Source organism: Plecotus auritus, assembly GCF_963455305.1.
Source record: "Plecotus auritus genome assembly, chromosome: 4".
NCBI lineage: Eukaryota > Metazoa > Chordata > Mammalia > Chiroptera > Vespertilionidae > Plecotus > Plecotus auritus.
This window is the reverse complement of record NC_137775.1, coordinates 166,158,641-166,175,958: the sequence shown is the minus strand read 5'-3', so window position 1 is coordinate 166,175,958 and position 17,318 is coordinate 166,158,641. Positions and strand designations below refer to the sequence as shown.

Sequence of the window (17,318 nt, the reverse complement as noted above, 5' to 3'; positions counted from 1 at the left end):
GATACTTGGAAAAACGAAACTCAGGTTTAGAACACCTCAGTGGTCTATTCACAAAGATTCTCATGGAAACCAACACCGAAGGAGGATAATGAGAACACAGGTATACATTCCATTTGTCCTGGGTCCTTCCCTGCTTTCTTTTAAACCCAAGCTAATGGATAAGTTTGTGGTTGTTAAACAACACGCAGGTGTTAATTAGCTCACTCAGGGAAGGATTATATATAAGTTTATAATTCCTAGTGTTCAAAATCATTGCTATACGAATAAAATAGCAAGCCACCATAAAGTTAAACATAAAATGATTGAGTATACAGGTACATGCACATATGCCCATTTGTAAAGGGACAATTCTTACCTTGTTAATGGTCCCAGGTCACCTGAGTCTTGGCTTCCAGCTTCACTGGGAGTGCTCACTGATTTCGAGGAGGGAGACATAGGGGTTGGGACTAAATAATGAAAATAACAGGTATCCCATGTTAAAAAATGCAGCGACTGCACTGGGGAAGAGCAGTGTCAGACAAATCAAAACAAATGGACCCAAATTAAAGTGGTTATATGGCCAGGAGAAATTGAGATGGGATATGGAAAACAAAACAAAAAAGGAAAGAAAAGGAAGAAAGTCAAGTGAATTTTATATATTTTGGAAATGAAAATCTGAAATGAATTTAGACAGAATTAACTTAGGGATTCTAAGGCCATGTCCACCTTAACAAAATAAAATGGAGAATCAAAATAGTTATCCAGATAATTCAAGTCAAAGATCTCTCTAGTATGAACTATCCAGATAATTCCAATTCTCCACTTTATTTTGTTAGTATAGATGTGACCTATTAAAAAATAAAATGGAGTGTCTGTAAAACTTTACAAGATGATGAAATAAGTGATTCTGGATCATTTAAATGGTCAAGAAGGTTCAGTAAATTCTGTCTGCATTTGGAGGGAAATCTATCATCCATGGACTATAAACTACATTTGCTAAGAGAAGCAAAGTGAGGAAGGAAGGGTAAATGCTGAACCTGGTAATTTAAAAATCTCTTTCAAAACAAAGAAACATGTCAGGATGCTTTATTTTTACATTTAATTAATAGTTTCATCCCCTTGTACTGTTTACTGTGTTTGGGACTTGTGTTGCTTGCCTCTGGCATCTCTCGATGGCACTGCCACGAGCACACAAGCAAACTGCCATTCTGAAGACAGGAGACAAAAGTTCAAAGGTCAAGGTCAGTGCGAGCTGAGAAGCTGAGAGCAAGGATAGCACAAGCAGAAAACTAAAGAAAATGCAAGTGTATTTTTTCCCTTCTAGCTTTCCAAAATGAGCCAAATGTCCATCAAGATAGAAGCTGCACCGAACAGCCACGGTGGCTCCAGGCCAGGCAAATTCAACGGGTTCTCAATCTCACACATGCCAAAGAAGCCAGGTGGGCAGAAAGAAACTCCAGTCCCTGAGTGCAGATTCCCATTTGGTTTCAATCATGTGCAATTTCCTTTTATTTATTTAATAGGGGAAAGGGTTTAACTATTTTGTCCAAATCCTACAACACAATGGCAGATCTGTCAAGAAACTAGGAATTTTCATGTGGTCCCATAATTAATTCACTGATTATCCTCACAGTAAGTCAGAGGGTAAGTCAGGGAGATGGATGAAAACTCAAAATGGGGTCCACGGTTGCCAAGGCCTGTTGGTTGGGATGCAGGGCAGTTCCGTTTGGTTACGGTTTAGGGATATTTAACTGTTTTATCCTTAAAGCTTATTTACTGGCTTTATGTGGGGCAGGGAAGAATAGGACATATTACTATTGCAGCAAACTTTCCCAAGCTATTTTAAGGGGAAAATATAATTGATTACAAAGCATCTAATTTATATCAAATGATAACTAAATACAAAAAAGTTTGTCAACCTCCTCGAAGAGAGTCCATTAGTCATATATCCCACAGGTTATATCTTCCACACCATAAGAAGCTCAGCAAAATAATCAACATCTTATTGGGGCTTATGATAATCATTGTTAGATATGACTTTACCTACTACAAATTGAGGTTGACTATAGAACGCTTTCTCGTGGTGTTTTAGTTTTGTGTGTACATATTAAATTATATTCAGCAACACTTAATACTTTGTAACCTTATTGAATACTGCTCTTTTTCTTATCTACATTGATATAAATACTTGTTATTTTATTGCACATGGGATAATTTTTGTCCTTAGTTTAAGTAACTATGGAGATCAGTAAAAACTTATTTTAAAATAAAAGCCAATAATAAAATTCAAAGAAAACAGACCATTTTTTAAAAGTGACCTGATATTGTACTTATTTATATGTATTATCTTAAGAGTTTTTTAAAACTATATTGGATATTACATAGTTTTGCAGACACCCTAAAATTACTCTGAAATGTAAAGAAAGCAAATGAATAAAGAAAAATTCAAAATAACTTACCCCATAAGAAATATATAGTTAAGTGACAGAATAAACACAGTATGTACAGGTTACCTTCAACACAAATAAAACAAAGAGTTCAATATCCAGCCCCAAGTGATAAAATGAGATCATGGACAATTAATTAGGAATGAATGAGTTAGAGGAGGGGTATTACAGCGAAATGCCAATTAGCAATAAAACCAAGATATACAATAGAGTCAAATACATTTAAACTTGTTAGTTAGCTGATAATCTGCCACCATTTTAAGTTTTCCTTCAAATTTCCCACTGAGCATTCTATTTTCATCAGGGAATAACTGGGCTGGGGTTATGAAATTCATAACCAGATTTACCATATTTGAGAGGTTGGAATTCAGCAATGGAAATGAAGAGCAATTTAAGACCAAAAAATTCCAAGATTTCTTGTATTTACCAGGTGGCAATTCATTTAACAAATATAAAATAATCTAACACCGTAGAGACAATTGGCCACATAATCGGTCATTAAGCAGCAAATTGTGAACAACTCTACAACCCGTCCTCCCATCGCCTTCCAGCCTCCTCAATTCCAAAAATAAATACGCCTGAAGCATCAACCAGCCACAGAATTTCTTAAAAAATAAAAAGGGCATAAAAGAATAGTAAACGCTGGACATGGTATATCCCATGCAAGTCGAAGCACTTTCAAATACCTAGAGGGGGCTCCGGGGATATACCGATGCTCTGCAGCAAAGCCTCCGTCTCTCGGCGCTTGCGATCCAGGTCTGAGTCGTCCTGAACAGGTTCTTTCTTCTGCTGCATATCAGCCTTTAAAAAGTAGATGCCAGGAAGAAAAGTTAGTAACAAAACTGCCTGTGTGCTTTTCCTGGCTGAAACTGAAATGGTAAATGCTTGGGCAAACACCCTAAATAGACATAATCATGTGTATAAAGGATGACAAAAGACTGTAACTGCTCCACTTAATAACTGCTAACCTCCTTGTCCCTTCTGGGAAAACATACTATCAGTTCTTGATGGTTGTGTGTTTGTAATACGTCCCCGCCTCCCCCCCCCCCCCCCGCCCACCACCACCACCATATTTGAGATTATGCAAACAAGGAATTATTGGGATCTGGTTAAAAAATAAAATTGGCTCTGAAAATCAGTCACTATAAAATACACTATTTGTACCAGCAATCTACGTTTACCATGATTTACAATAAACCAAGCTAAAATGTTTTTAAGGCATGTAAACAATATGAATGTAAGTCTTGCTACTTGTTACTTTTGACTTGCATCCGTTTCCGTTATACATATTAACTCGGGAGAGAAAATTGTCATGTAGAAAAATATAGTACAAAAAATCATTTAGGAGGACTTTCTTTGCCAAATTCTGTCTAAAAATACATCTTGTATGAGCTTCTTATGGTCAACCCTATGCCCAGTATGTATTTTACAGGATAGTGACAAGTCAAAACACAGGTTAAAGAAGGTCAGTGACTGGGTTCTGAGGGAATTTAAACATTGAGGTCTTTTTTTTCTTTTTCATAACACAGTTACTTCTTAAGACAAAGCATTTGCCCCACATCTGAAATCGGATAACATCCTATTTGGTGTGCAGTTACCTCCCGACAAAGCTTTGTGAGTTTAGAGAAGTGAGACCGTCCTAAAGTTTGTAAAAAACCAATGATGCAGTTATCAGACCCACTTTCTCCCCAGGGGCAAGCTGGTCACCCTAACAGGTACATTACCTCCTCCAGGAGTGCAGAGGACATTTTGAAGCAGTGAACCCTAATTTACATCCTGGCATCTAAAGCAGAGAGTTCGTGCACTTCAGACTTACTCCCAGTTGGTAACCTATACCCTGATTATAAGCAAAATGTATCTTTGCACATAGTGCTGAGCTCAACACTGTTATTCTTTGCCTCTGGCTTAAAGCACACTCATATTTTTGGAGTCTACCTGTCATTAGAGGAAAATCAGCCATTATAGGGGTGGATGAGGGCTAATGAGAAGTGCAAGAGGATTTTCGGCAGTCTCACATGACCCAAAATTCCAAAATGGCAGTTTAATCTCTATCAGTGAAGATAACACAGTTCATGTTCTTTTCTGATTTTAACATTTAAACTGCTGAAGCGAGTTCCAAAGTTTATGCGTACAACAGAGGCAAAGGTAGAACTAAGATGAGAAAAAGGACATTGCAGAGTGAGGGTATCAACATTCACATATCGCAAAGTTAAAAGAAGCGTGGAAAGAAAAGGGAGGTAATGAAAAGAAAGGGAATTACCATAGCAGCTACTGAAATGCAAACGAAAAAACTAAGATAAGCAAAATTCATCTTAGGAAGCCAATATGGAATTGTATAATTGGTTTTACAGTAAAGAGTTAAGCCATAGCTGGACCATCAGCTTTATTGAGAGCAGATACATGTTTCTTTTGTTCACCACTATAGCCTCGCATCTAGATCAGGGCCTGACACATAGTAGATGCTCAATAAAAAATGTGTTGAATGAATGAATGAATATCTGACTTTGGAAAATGTTATTCTATAGCTATAGTATGTTTTACAACTGTACCCCCTTCAGAAAGCCCTTTACAACACCACTGTTGAAAGTTTAGTCATCTAAACTTTCAGTGACCCCATGCTCATAACAAAGCCATTTCTGTATTCTAAGATCAAAAACAAGAAATCATTAACCTTCCCTCATTCTTTCAACAAAAACTTATTAAAGGACAACACAGAAGTTCTAATGCAGTTTATATAGCATGAACAGATAAACTTAGGGCATATTATCTATAATTTTCTGTCATGTATGTCCTATGCAGAAAGGCATAGGATCTGTTTCTTTTTCATTTATTTTAACATTAATCACTAAGCATTCAAGAAACATACTAGCAGGTAAATCACATGTCAACATGCATGCATTGTGCAAAAAAAGTACACCTGAATTCCACCTCCAAAATTTCACTGCCAAATACAAGGTGTCTCTAAAACTCATTCCTTGCCTTCCACCTTTCTTTTTTTAAGATTTTTAAATTGATTTTTAGAAAGAGCTAAAGGGAGAAAGAGAGAGAAAGAAACATTGGTGTGAGAGCAAAACATGGATCGGCTGCCTCCTGCATGCCCCCTACCAGAGATCAAGCCTACAACCTGGGCATGTATCCTGACCAGGAATCGAACTGGCAACCTTTCTGTGCATGCGATGACATCCAGCTGCCTGAGCCACAACAGCCAGAGCACACCTTTCTTAATTCCTAAGGAAACAGAGAATATAATCTATATATATAAAAGCCTTAGCGACAAGACAACCAGATGACTGGATGACTGGCCAGTGGCTATGACATGCACTGACCACCAGGGGACAGATGCTCAATGCAGGAGCTGCCCCCTCATAGTCAGTGCGCTCCCACAGCGGGAGCGGCGCTCAGCTGACAGATGGGCACCAGACACCAGGCTCAAGCTGGTGAGCACAGCTGTAGCAGTGCAGGCCTCTCCCATGGACACTCCCCCTAAGAGCCTCAGTGGTAGAGGCCGGCACAGTGGGGCCAGGATGAGCGGCAGTGGCACTGCGCCCAGCCCAGGCTCGGGCTCCGCTCCGGCTGCCTGCTGCTTCCCGCACTACCTCGTGCTGTGCGGGATCTATGTGGACAGCGGGCTGGAGCCTGAGGAGCTGGCGGGTAAGGCTGGGCTGTGGCGGCGCAGAGGTCCACTGATCTCCGCAGGCCAGGCCGAGGGACCCACCGGGCCTCTAGTGACATATATAAATAAGGACAAATGTCCATCTAGATGTAACAGAAGCTCAGGAAAGGTATCAATGTTCAAAGTTGGTCATGAAAAATGTAAAATTAGGTTACTGAGGCTTATCTATAATAATAAAAGCATAATATGCTAATTAGACCAGACAGCCGAACGACCTTCCAGACGAAGCTGGGGCTGTGAGGGCCAAGGCAAGCCGCCACGGCTGCGAGGGCCAAGCCCCTTGCATGAATTTCGTGCATTGGGTCTCTAGTTGACAATAAAGGCAGATTCTATATGTTATCAATTAGCACCTTAAACCAAACAAAATTTTACTTCATCTAAGATAGTTACACCAAGTACCCTAATCATGAAACTTCATATTTTTTTCTTGTAAATACTATAGAATCCTAATGTGTTTTAATGACTTAATAAAGAGTGATTTCACAGTACTGGTAATTAAAAATATGCTAAAGGTGCCTTCCCCAGGGGATGACACTTCTGTTTGTGAAGGGTTATTACAGCTGAGATCCAGAGGGAATAATCAAACAAAGAAAAATGATCAGCTGAGAATTATCAGTCACTTCTCCAAAGACAGCTCTGAGGGTATTAGAAGAACAAGCGAGGACAGGCCAGGAAACCCCTAGCCATCCTGCCCTGCAGTAACTCGGCAGAAGGCCAAGGACAGGACGAAACTTCAGGGTGGCCCCATTAAGCACACCTCATCGCACTGAGGCCAATTTTTCATGAAATTGGGTCTGTGTCTTAAATGGTGGCCACTATATTTATTTTAAAATCAGGTTTCATCCATAATACCACAGCCAAGAAAGCAGTTGACATGCAAAGGAGCAGAGAGTGGTAATTTTATACATGTACACAGTTTTCTGGATTCTGTGGAGACGACAATCAACCTGGGTGGTCCTAACATACACTAGTTTTCAGTCGTGGCAAAAATAGTTAGGCAGAGTCGCATCAAAGATCACTTTGTTTCCTTTTTATTCCGAATTTGTTTTATTTACAATATGAGCCTAAAGAAAGTTAAAAAGCAAACCTATAAGCTTAAGGCTATTTCTAACTGGTTATAAACAGCATACAAACTAGAAAATCTACAGGAGTCAATGAGAGTAGCCAATTGACTAGAGCATCCCATAGACTCAGGATCAGAAGTGTCCAAGGAAATTTGCAGGACATAATCCCAGATGCATGGAAAGGATGTCAGTGACCAGCATCTTAGGTCTGCCCTAACTAGTTATGTATTCATTCATTCACTCATATAGCTGTAATACAAATCAATAATACAGTAGTTAGTAAATAATAATACAAGAATAAACTCTTGGGTGGGAAGATCAACCAATGAACTTGTATGCATATATGCATAACCCGTGGACACAGACAATGAGGTGGTGAGGGCCTGGGGGGTGGGGACTGGAGTGGACTGGAAGAAGTTAATGGGAGAAAAGGAGGACCTATGTAATACTTTCAACAATAAAAATGAAGGAGGAGGAGGAGGAGGAGGAGGAGGAGGAGGGGAGGAGGAGGAGGAGGAGGAGGGGAAGAGGAGGAGGAGGAGGAGAAGGGGAGGAGGAGGAGGAGGAGGGGGAGGAGGAGGAGGAGGAGGAGGAGGAGAAAAAACTGTTCTGTGTACTTAAAACTGTAAGCCTACTTTTGCCCACCCCTGTATAACCTTTAACTGAAGGCCTACTGTTAGGGACAAGACCTACACTAGATATTGACTCAGTGATAAAAAAAACCATCCAGCCCTGTTCTCAAAAGTTCACACTCTATTGGAAGAGAAAGACAGGTTAGGAGGTAAATCTAGTGCTAAATGGTTTGATAAGGTTGAGGATGGGGTGCAGGACTAAGTTAGTCATGAAGGCAGAAAGGCATCCGAGAAGACTTCCTGGAGGAAGTGGCATTTGAGAACTGAAAGACATGGAGTTCACAGCCAGGGGAAGGACCACTGAGAGAAGCAGAACAGTAAAAGCAGAGGGAGGAGAACATTCACAAAGCCCAGTCAAGTGGAGCAGGGCCCACAGGGGATGTGAAGTAGCTAAGCCTGTCTGGAATGTGGGTTTTAGGGAGAAGGAAAACTGGGGTGAAATGGTGTGCCTGTTCAGGCCTGATGATCATTGCAGTAAACTGGGGAAGGGAGTGGTGAAAGAATTACCCCGGATTTCTGCTTTGGACAACTGCCTGAAAGGGGGGTGGGCCTGAGACTAGAGACAGAGGGTGGCTACCGAGAAGGCTCAGGCCTCCAGGATTTAAGAGCATCTGAGAAAGAGGGGTCAGAATAGATTACTTCCAGGTTTCTTTCAGCAACAAAATGGTACAATCCCAGGAGACGAGAGGCCTTGAATTATAAAACCTTTCCAATAATGGGGACGTTTTCAGAAACTGTTTCACCAGCGGCGACCCTAATAAATGTACGCAGCCAATCTACGGGACGGCCTTCTCCTCCTCTGGCAGCTGATCTCAGGAGCAGAATCACAGCTCTGTGTCTTTCCCTGTTCTACAGTGTCTCCTGGGTCCTCACAGAGCACATGAGAAAGGCACCACTCTTCTCTCCATTTCACAGAGGAAACCGTTTCAGAGCATCCCACACCCACTCAAGGCCGAGCTGTGAAGGGCAGAGGCAGGCTCCCAGCAGGTCCACTCAGAAGCCTGTGTGCATAAGCCCTGAGTTCACTGTCTTTGGTCCTACAGCACTGGCTGCTCAGACAAGCCAAGTCTTCCCAGTCTAAAAAGGTGCTCAGACTGAACTGATAAAAGCGCTTTTTGGGGGGATGAGTTGTGGGTGGACAAGACGCATAGCCAGGGCCGACCTTTAATATGATGTAGTCCCAACTGAATCCCCAAATCTGGCCCCATTTGGATCTTTCTAATAAAAAACTCTGAGATGGAAATCTATGACTCTGTATTACCAGGGGAGTCGTGGATTTGAAGCACCCTATCCGTTGGGAAATGAGGACAGGAAAACTATGGGACTTCAACTCCAGAACTAGGTAGAGGCCCAGGATCGCCCATGATCCAGGTGTTCCACACTCCCACACCTGTCACCCCCACTCTCCCAGGCTCTGTCTGCTGTGCAACAAGCCAACCCCCCAGCAGGCAAAGCTGCTTGGTGCTGAAACAGAAAGGGTGGCCTGTTTCCATCAGTCTAAACTGACAAAGATGAAGCAGACCGTACAATTTGGAACCAGATTTCCCATATCACACTGCATTTTGTGGTAATTCTGTGAAATTCAAGTTGGATATTAGAATGTCAGTTTAAAAGGAAACCGGTTATTAGTAAAGGAAAACAGGTGCTTTAAAACTACAGTGAACGTTGGCATGTGAGGGAAAGGAGGAATAATAACTTAATGCTTTTTTTCGCTTTGCGTGTAAATGAATAGCCATCCCCTGTCAATTCTCACCTCCACGTCACTCAAGACTGCATGTAAAACAGCAAAGATCTCCAAAGGAAAAACATTATGCACACTGTCAAGGACAAATAAACTATGGCATCAATCACAGTGGAATGGAACGGAGAAACGCAAGATGCCAGAAGGCTAATATGCAACTGCAATTACGTTTTACTTTGTCGGAAAATAATTGTTATAATCTGTTACTTTGGTCTCCCAAGCCTTTTACAGGGGTGGGGGACGTCTGGCCACGGGCTGGGCTGTATAAGGCCTGCAAAATCATCTGGTCTGGCTCTGCCAAGGCATTAGGGGTGAGTTAATTAAATGTTTGACCAAATACAGTAGGCTAAATCTTAAGCTGATAATTTTATAGGGCCCTCGAATGTTGTTATAAATATCCAACTGGCCCTTGGCAGAAAAAACGGTTCCCCACCCCTGCCTTAGAGTATGAAACAGCACTTATTTAGATTATGAGGCATCAAAATACATTCTCTTTTTCTCTAAAGAAAAACTTTTAAGTAAGGAAGCAGCTCTGGTTTCTATACACACAAGCATCTACTATACAAAGTTTCCTTCTTGGAAAAGTATTCAAAAATATCTTTAGCACCTGATTTTTGTGAAAGATGTGGGCTATTTCTACACTTCATATCAAGTATGATAAAAGGTGTTTTTAAAGGGTTCTGTTTATCAGTATGACCCACCCCTCAGAATTAAGTAATTTTCCTTCCCGCACCAAACACCCCGACACCCAGGATTTACCTCTTTTTTTTTCCTCTCCTCTTCCTTCCGTTTCTTCTCTTCTCTTATCTGTGCCAAGCGCTGTTTTTTGCGCTCTAGCTCAGCTTTTAAGTCACTTTTGTCAGACATGTTGGTTTCCTTGGAGGGAAAGAAAAAAATATATGAATTTATAAAAATAACTTTTCTGCATTATCATTGCAAAAATTATTCAAAAGGAAATCCAACTTTGGGGCAATAACAGGTTGTCTTATTTAGCCTATTTCCCAGAATCAAAGAAACAAGTTACATTAGATCTGATCTCAAGCTATATAAAATCTCCCCCTTTTATGTATATATAAATATTTGCAGAAATACAATGTTATAGTCCATTCTGGTCTGACAAATAACAGTAATTTCAGAATAAGCAACACATTTTCTGTAAAAGTTTCTTAAATAAACAAAAGATAACTAAATAAAGAGAACCAAAAAGAACCATCATCAAGACTTTCAATTTAGATGATAATGGATCAATTCATGCCCACACGGAGAAAAGAAAATAGACTGTCATAAACCCTTAGAGACATGCCCTGCTCAAATTCCTATGGACTCAATAAACATTCCTCCACTGACCTTGGGCACATGGAGATTTCATTTTGCCTAACGTTATATGCATCAGGGAAGACAGCCACTGAAGGCCTAACATGTTAATTTTCTTTTTCTGCAGAATTCCTCCTGAACTGTCACAATTAATTTCATTCTCCAGCACAACCCTAGTTCTAGAAAACTTACATTTACATACTGAATGCAATATTGCTTATTCTGGCACTTTCCCTTTTCAAAGCAAAACATGTTTGTGAACACATGACATGGGAGACAAACACCAAGGCAAATTCTTGGGAAAATTTATCTGAATGAGATCTAACTTCAATTTTAATGGTGACGGTGATGCTGGTGGTGATGGTGCCAGGAATATTTTAAAATAAAATGAGTTTCGAGAAGACTCTCAGCAATCACCAATGATAATGTTTAGTTGGGAAACTAAGAAAATGGAAACACTGAGAAATGAAGAACCTCCTATGACCCAAATTCCTAAAATAAAGTATAAAAAAACTAACCATAACTGTCATGAGTACTTATTTGCACATTATTTGTATGCAACTATGATGACTATATTATAAATCCCTAAGAAGATGACAGAGCAATAGAAGGGGGAAAAAAAAGAGCCAAAGAATACAAAATAATGAAAAAATCCTCACACTTCTCATCATCATCTTTAGAATATAATCAAGAACCGCAGTCACCCAAAGACAAATACATCTGGTTGAGAAGTGTCGTTACTACTATACATATTTCTGCTCATACTGTGATGGCAAAGATTTGTAAAATGATAACAATAATAATCACAATAACTGACCTCTACCATTCATGATCACACTCTGTCTTTATTTTTCAACAACTGTTTCTGAATATTGAATCTGCGCCAGGCACTCCACAAACATCAGCGTACAAAAATGAGCAAAACCAGGTCCTCCCTTCAAGGAGTGCATCCTTCAAGCGTGTGGGCATGTGCTGTGGTTGGAGATGTTCTCGGAGACACTGGCTTATTGACTACTGAGCACCAGGCACTTCACACTTATTATCACGTGTAGTCACAATAACCCAAGCAGACCCATGTTAGGAAACAGTTACAGGATTCCAAGGCAGAAGGAACAGGGAAACTGAGACAGGAAAGCTAAAACAAGGCCAAACAGTGTGGGCTATTTGCAGCCAGCTTGTAACTAACAAGCCATTATCTTCCCCAGCCAAGGACAGGAGAGTAAATTTGGTTAAAAACGAACAAAAAAACACAAAAAATAACTTCGCTAATGAGAGAATGCAGAAAGGGGGGAAGGGGGGAAAGGAAAGAAAGGGCAGTTTTACCCAGAGAAGCAAGCAGTCTCAAGGCTTGGCAAGATAAAGTTGCCAGGTGCTTCTCATGAATTCTGGGAAGGCCACAACAAATTACAAAAAGAGACCTTTAGAATGAATCTGTACCAAAATCGTCAACAGAGGAATTTTGAGACCTACAGACAGGAGGGCATATAACATCTCGGACCCCCACCCAACCTGCTCTTCAGAGTAGCTGAGAGCCTAATCTGGGCTTCATAAGGTTTGCTTGCTTTGCTTTTTTCAATAAAGGTGCATGCTTTAATTGCTTTAATAAACTGTCTTTTTCACAAGGTTTCTCATATAAATTCATTTATATGAGAAGACAAGGACCAAAGTTGGGAATAGCCCTCTCCCACTGACTCAGGTAACACCTCTCTGATGTCGGTGAGAGGTGCTTATAACAGAACCATCAGACTGAGTACAGGAGATGCAGATGAACCCAAGTCAAGAAAGAGCAACTTGAGTTTGTAAGAATGGATATGTACAGGCAACTGGTGAAGCCTGGGGAAAAGAGAACAGTGAGCTCTGTTTGGGATAAAGAGTGATGGGAAATCAGAGCAACATTTTGTTTTGTTTTTAAATATATTTTTTATTGATTTCAGAGAGGAAGGGAGAGGGAGGGAGGGAGGGAGGGAGGGAAGTAGGGAGGGAGAGGGAGAAAGAGGGAGGGAGGGAGAGAGAGAGAGAGAGAGAGAGAGAGAGAGAGAGAGAGAGAGAGAGAGAGATCAATGATGAGAGAGAATCATTGATTGGCTGCCTTCTCCATGCCCCACACTGAGGATCCAGCCCACAACCCAGGTATGTGCCCTAACCCGGAATCAAACCCTGACCTTTTGGTTCATAGGTCAACATTCAACCACTGAGCCACATCCGCCGGGCTCACAGCAACTTTTTGAAAAAAAAAAAAAAAAAGGACAAAAGGAAATTTTGCTTAATTAAGCCTTTTCTTGTCCCTGCCTGCAAATAGTTGGGAGCAGAAACTAGAAATAAGGCAAGGTGCTACAAGGTTGGTGCCTCATCTCTCTGGACTGACTGCACCTGCACTGGGATGGTAGGTGAATGTACAGTCAGAATGTAGGGAAATGTGGACTGGAGAGAGCACAGTCAAGAAGGCAGAAGTAAAGCCTGGCCGGTGTGGCTCAGTGGGTAAATGTCGACCTATAAACAAAGGAGGTCATGGTTCAATTCCCTGGTCAAGGCACATGCCCGGGTGGTGTGCTCAATCCCCAGTGTGGGCCGAGCAGGAGGCAGCCAATCCATGATTCTCTCTCATCACTGATGTTTCTATCTCTCTCTCTCTCTCCCTTCCTCTCTGAAATCAGTAAAAATATATTTTAAAAAAGGAAAGAAGGAAGAAGTACACTTGGTAGCTGTTAGATATGGAAGCAAAAGAGAAAGGTTCAGTAGCAATTCAACTTTGAGAGATCAAAGAGGATGGCAGTGAAATTGGGAAGAGAAAGCAAAGAAGGAAATGATGAAAAAACAATTTGGGTGTCAGTGGGACTTCTGGCAGAAAAAATGCATAGATGCAATATACAGATGAAATAAGAAGATGCAGGGGACTGGAGCTATAGAATAGAACTCAGAGTCACTCATCTACAAAGGTCTTTTTAAATCTGAATTGCAAATTCATAGTCCTACAGGGGCCATGAAGATAACATGAGGGAGCAAAGCAGAGGTCAGCCATAGAAGAAATCGAATGCCAAAGGAAACAGCTCTATCCACCTCCAAGTGATGTTTGACATGGAAGAGTATGGGCCCTAGCAGTTAGAGCTTCTGATTTTCTTGTTTCCAGAGAAGCCATAGAACTGATAGAAGTCACATCCTATCTAATAAAAGGGTAATATGCAAATTGACCCTAACAGCAGAATGACCAGAACGACCACTGGACCAGTCACTATGAGGTACACTGACCACCTCTTTTTTTTAAATATATTTTATTGATATTTTACAGAGAGGAAGGGAGAGGGGTAGAGAGCTAGAAACATCGATGAGAGAGAAACATCCATCAGCTGCCTCCTGCACACCTCCCACTGGGGATGTGCCCGCAACCCAGGTACATGCCCTTGACTGGAATCGAACCCGGGACCCTTCAGTCCGCAGGCCAACGCTCTATCCACTGAGCCAAACCAGTTTCAGCCACTGACCACCTCTTGGTCTCTTTCCCTGGCCGGCAAGCTCCAATCACCTGATGGCCACCCGCAGCGGGGGTGGGGCCAGCGAGCAGGCGGGAACAGCCCACTTCTCGGTCCCTTCCCCCAGCCATCAGGCACCGATCACCCGATGGCGAACGGGGAACCGGGGGTGGGAGGCGGCGGTGTGCAGGGCAGCTGGGGAAGATGGCCCTGATCTCAGGCCAGGCCTAGGGACTGTACCCATGCACGAATTTTGTGCGCCGGGCCTCTAGTTTATCAATAAAATACTGTTGACCAATAATTTTCAATACCCACAAGCAAAACTACTGACAAGAAAAAATTTGAAACTCATTCCAGAAGCCATCAGAGAGGTTACACATACACTTCCAAAGTGGGAGCCATTTTTATTTATGTTTTTGACACTTTTTCTGCTGTCAAAAATGAAATGAACAATCAGAAAAATCACTGTTAAAACAATAGTTGTGTCACTCTATGCTGACAGCAGCCAGTGGAAACTGCTAAGTTTCCCTCTCCTCTACCTTTCCCCAGCTTTCTTCTACCTTTCTCAGTCCATCAAAGAGCAGGACTTCAGCTAAGGAGCAAGCCATGTAATAAGAACATCCTATATTTTTGGCGATTTTCTTGTGAAGAACTTCATTCCCCAGTGGGAAGTATGGTGTAGTCTCAGTGCATTTCTGAAAAGGGCAAAGGTCTTCTTCAACTGCTATGTCTAGCAATGTTGGTCATTTAAGTTGGCGTTACCAGCCATAGAGCCAATATTTTTTAAAATAAGCAACAAAAACACCAAGCGAACTTTTAAACAATTATATTAAGTGGTGATGTTTCAAATAACACACTTCTCTTTTTAAAAGTAGTAGAGGCATAATGTTAGACAGCTAGAGAGTGCTTTCTTAACGATTTTTGGTTCTATTCCAAAATAAGCACTTTGCATCAGCCCTTAGGAGAGTAAGAAATCTCAAGAAAATGCCACATAAAGGGTTTGGAAAGTACACAGCAGAGTAAATGAATGGACCTTTACACATAGTAAAATGGTTTACACATTAAATGCAACGTCAGCACCGAACTCCACAGGTTGGGGACAATGCCATTCTAATCCACTAAATGTCCCTGCATATCAAACAAGGGAAAATCAAGGAGCAAAGCACAGGGAGTTATAGAGCTTCTTGTGGCTAATATGGGTCCTTGTAAAGGCAATTCTGATGCTTTCAGTTTAAGAAAATACGAGTCAGAGCTACCTGCTGCTAATTATTGTTTACTTGCTTCCAATACATACAAAGCTGGTCTCTTTCATTTACAATGTTAGAGAGGACAAAGGTCAGGGCAGTCCTAAATGCTATTCTTGCTAAATGTTAAAATGTAGCATAACAGTATTTTGCAGATGCCTCTGTAAACAGTATGACCTCTAGAAACTCAAGGGATAAATACAGCCAACTGCAAAGAAATCAACATGTAATTGACCAAGCAGTATATATGGGCAATGGCTAAAGCTCCCTTTGGGGAAGCAGAGCTTTGGATATGAATCCCCCGTCTCTTTTTCATGCTAAAGGTTTAGTAAATAAAAGGGCAACTAAACAAAACTGCCTTGTGACAAGCACATCTTGTTTTTGAATAGTGGTGACCCCTCTGAGTTCAGTAACAGGAAGGGGTTAAGTAAACAAATCAAACCCACTTCTGAGTGCAAGTCTCCTCCTTGTCTGATCATCAACCCACTCTCACCAACTGCCAACTCCACATAACTCCCCTCTGGCTTAGGAACAATTACCACTCAGTCTCCCTCAGCTCCATCCATTCCCATTCCGTACTCAGCTGCAATTGTGTGTGCCTGCTCAGCTCCCCTCATGGCAGAATCCCATATTCTGGACTTGCTCAGCTATATTATTATTATTACTATTTTTTTTACCTTTCCAACTATTGCCCCCATCATTAATTCCACCCTAATTCTATAACCAAAGTCATCACTCAAAGTTCATTGCAATCATTTAAAAAATGTTACAGTAAGAAACATATTAAAGGTATATGTAGCATGTTACTGATTTAATAGTAGTACAATCAGGGCAAGAAAACCCAATCTGCACTCCTAGAGATTATCTTAAGGCACTTCAAGAGAATAGAAGAGTCTTCTTACTCTAAATGGGTTATAAATGGAAGGTATGTGGTTAAAGAGGTGTGATGCAAAGAAAAGGTATTTTTAAAAATTAAATGTAGTCATGGAATTTATCAGTAATAAAATCCTTCTCAATTTTTCTGTTGAACACAGGAATAAAAGATCAAGCAGTCCCAGGTGGGCATCTTCCCTGTCTTACCCACTTGGCCCAGAGGCTGGAGAGGCACCTGGAGAAATAGCTTCTTGGTGTTTCATCATAGAAATGGCTCCTGGGCCCTAGTCTCAATAGAATAAAGAATGGGGAGATGAAGGAAGGAGACCATGAGGGGAAAATATGAATGCTGAGAAGGGAAGGAACAAAACATAGGTCATGTTCACACCGACCCTTCCTACCCACTTCCCTTCCCAGTTAACCTTGCGTCTCCTTCACGTGTCTTGCATCCATACACATCCATAAAGAAAAAAAAAATTACAGCTTTTTTGAACCCCCAAATGAGATCTTTTGCCTTCATTTTCATGTCTGCATAAATCATCATGGGATGGTTTGGTCCTGTCTAGAACCCACTGTCTAACAGAGGGGAAGCAAAAGGTTTAGTTCTGTTTACACAGCTGCTGAGTAGCAGAGCCTTCCAAGACTTAGCTTTTGAACAATATAGATCTCTCTTTCCTTCCAGTTCTCTAAGTTGGCAGCCATTTGAGATTCCATTTCTAATGCTGGTATATGCAAATTACTTTTAAGTTTAAAGTCAGAATCCTAGGAGGTTTAAAATCATTGTCCAGCTGTTGTCAGACTCATTGGGAAAAAAAAACACACCAAAAAACCCAGAAACAAGTTCTCTCTTCCTGCCTGAGAACAACTGTTTTTGTGGGCATTTC

General features: G+C 41.1%; 1 protein-coding gene across 7 annotated transcripts in view; it reads right to left on the bottom strand.

Moving 5' to 3' along the window:
• DYNC1I1 (dynein cytoplasmic 1 intermediate chain 1) overlaps window positions 1-17,318 on the bottom strand; it is a 283,693-nt gene that overhangs the window by 240,036 nt on the left and 26,339 nt on the right. For 4 of the 7 annotated variants that reach the window (XM_080666152.1, XM_080666155.1, XM_080666156.1 and 1 more), the window contains exons 2-4: window positions 10,296-10,412; window positions 3,113-3,227; window positions 356-446 (exon numbers count right to left, since the gene is read on the bottom strand). In XM_080666152.1, coding sequence (XP_080522278.1) covers window positions 356-446; window positions 3,113-3,227; window positions 10,296-10,403 — 314 coding nt within the window. In that variant the 5' untranslated portion in view covers window positions 10,404-10,412. Of the gene's footprint in view, window positions 1-355; window positions 498-3,112; window positions 3,228-10,295; window positions 10,413-17,318 lie in introns of all 7 variants that reach the window. The other 3 variants (XM_080666150.1, XM_080666151.1, XM_080666154.1) reach the window with 1 other exon arrangement.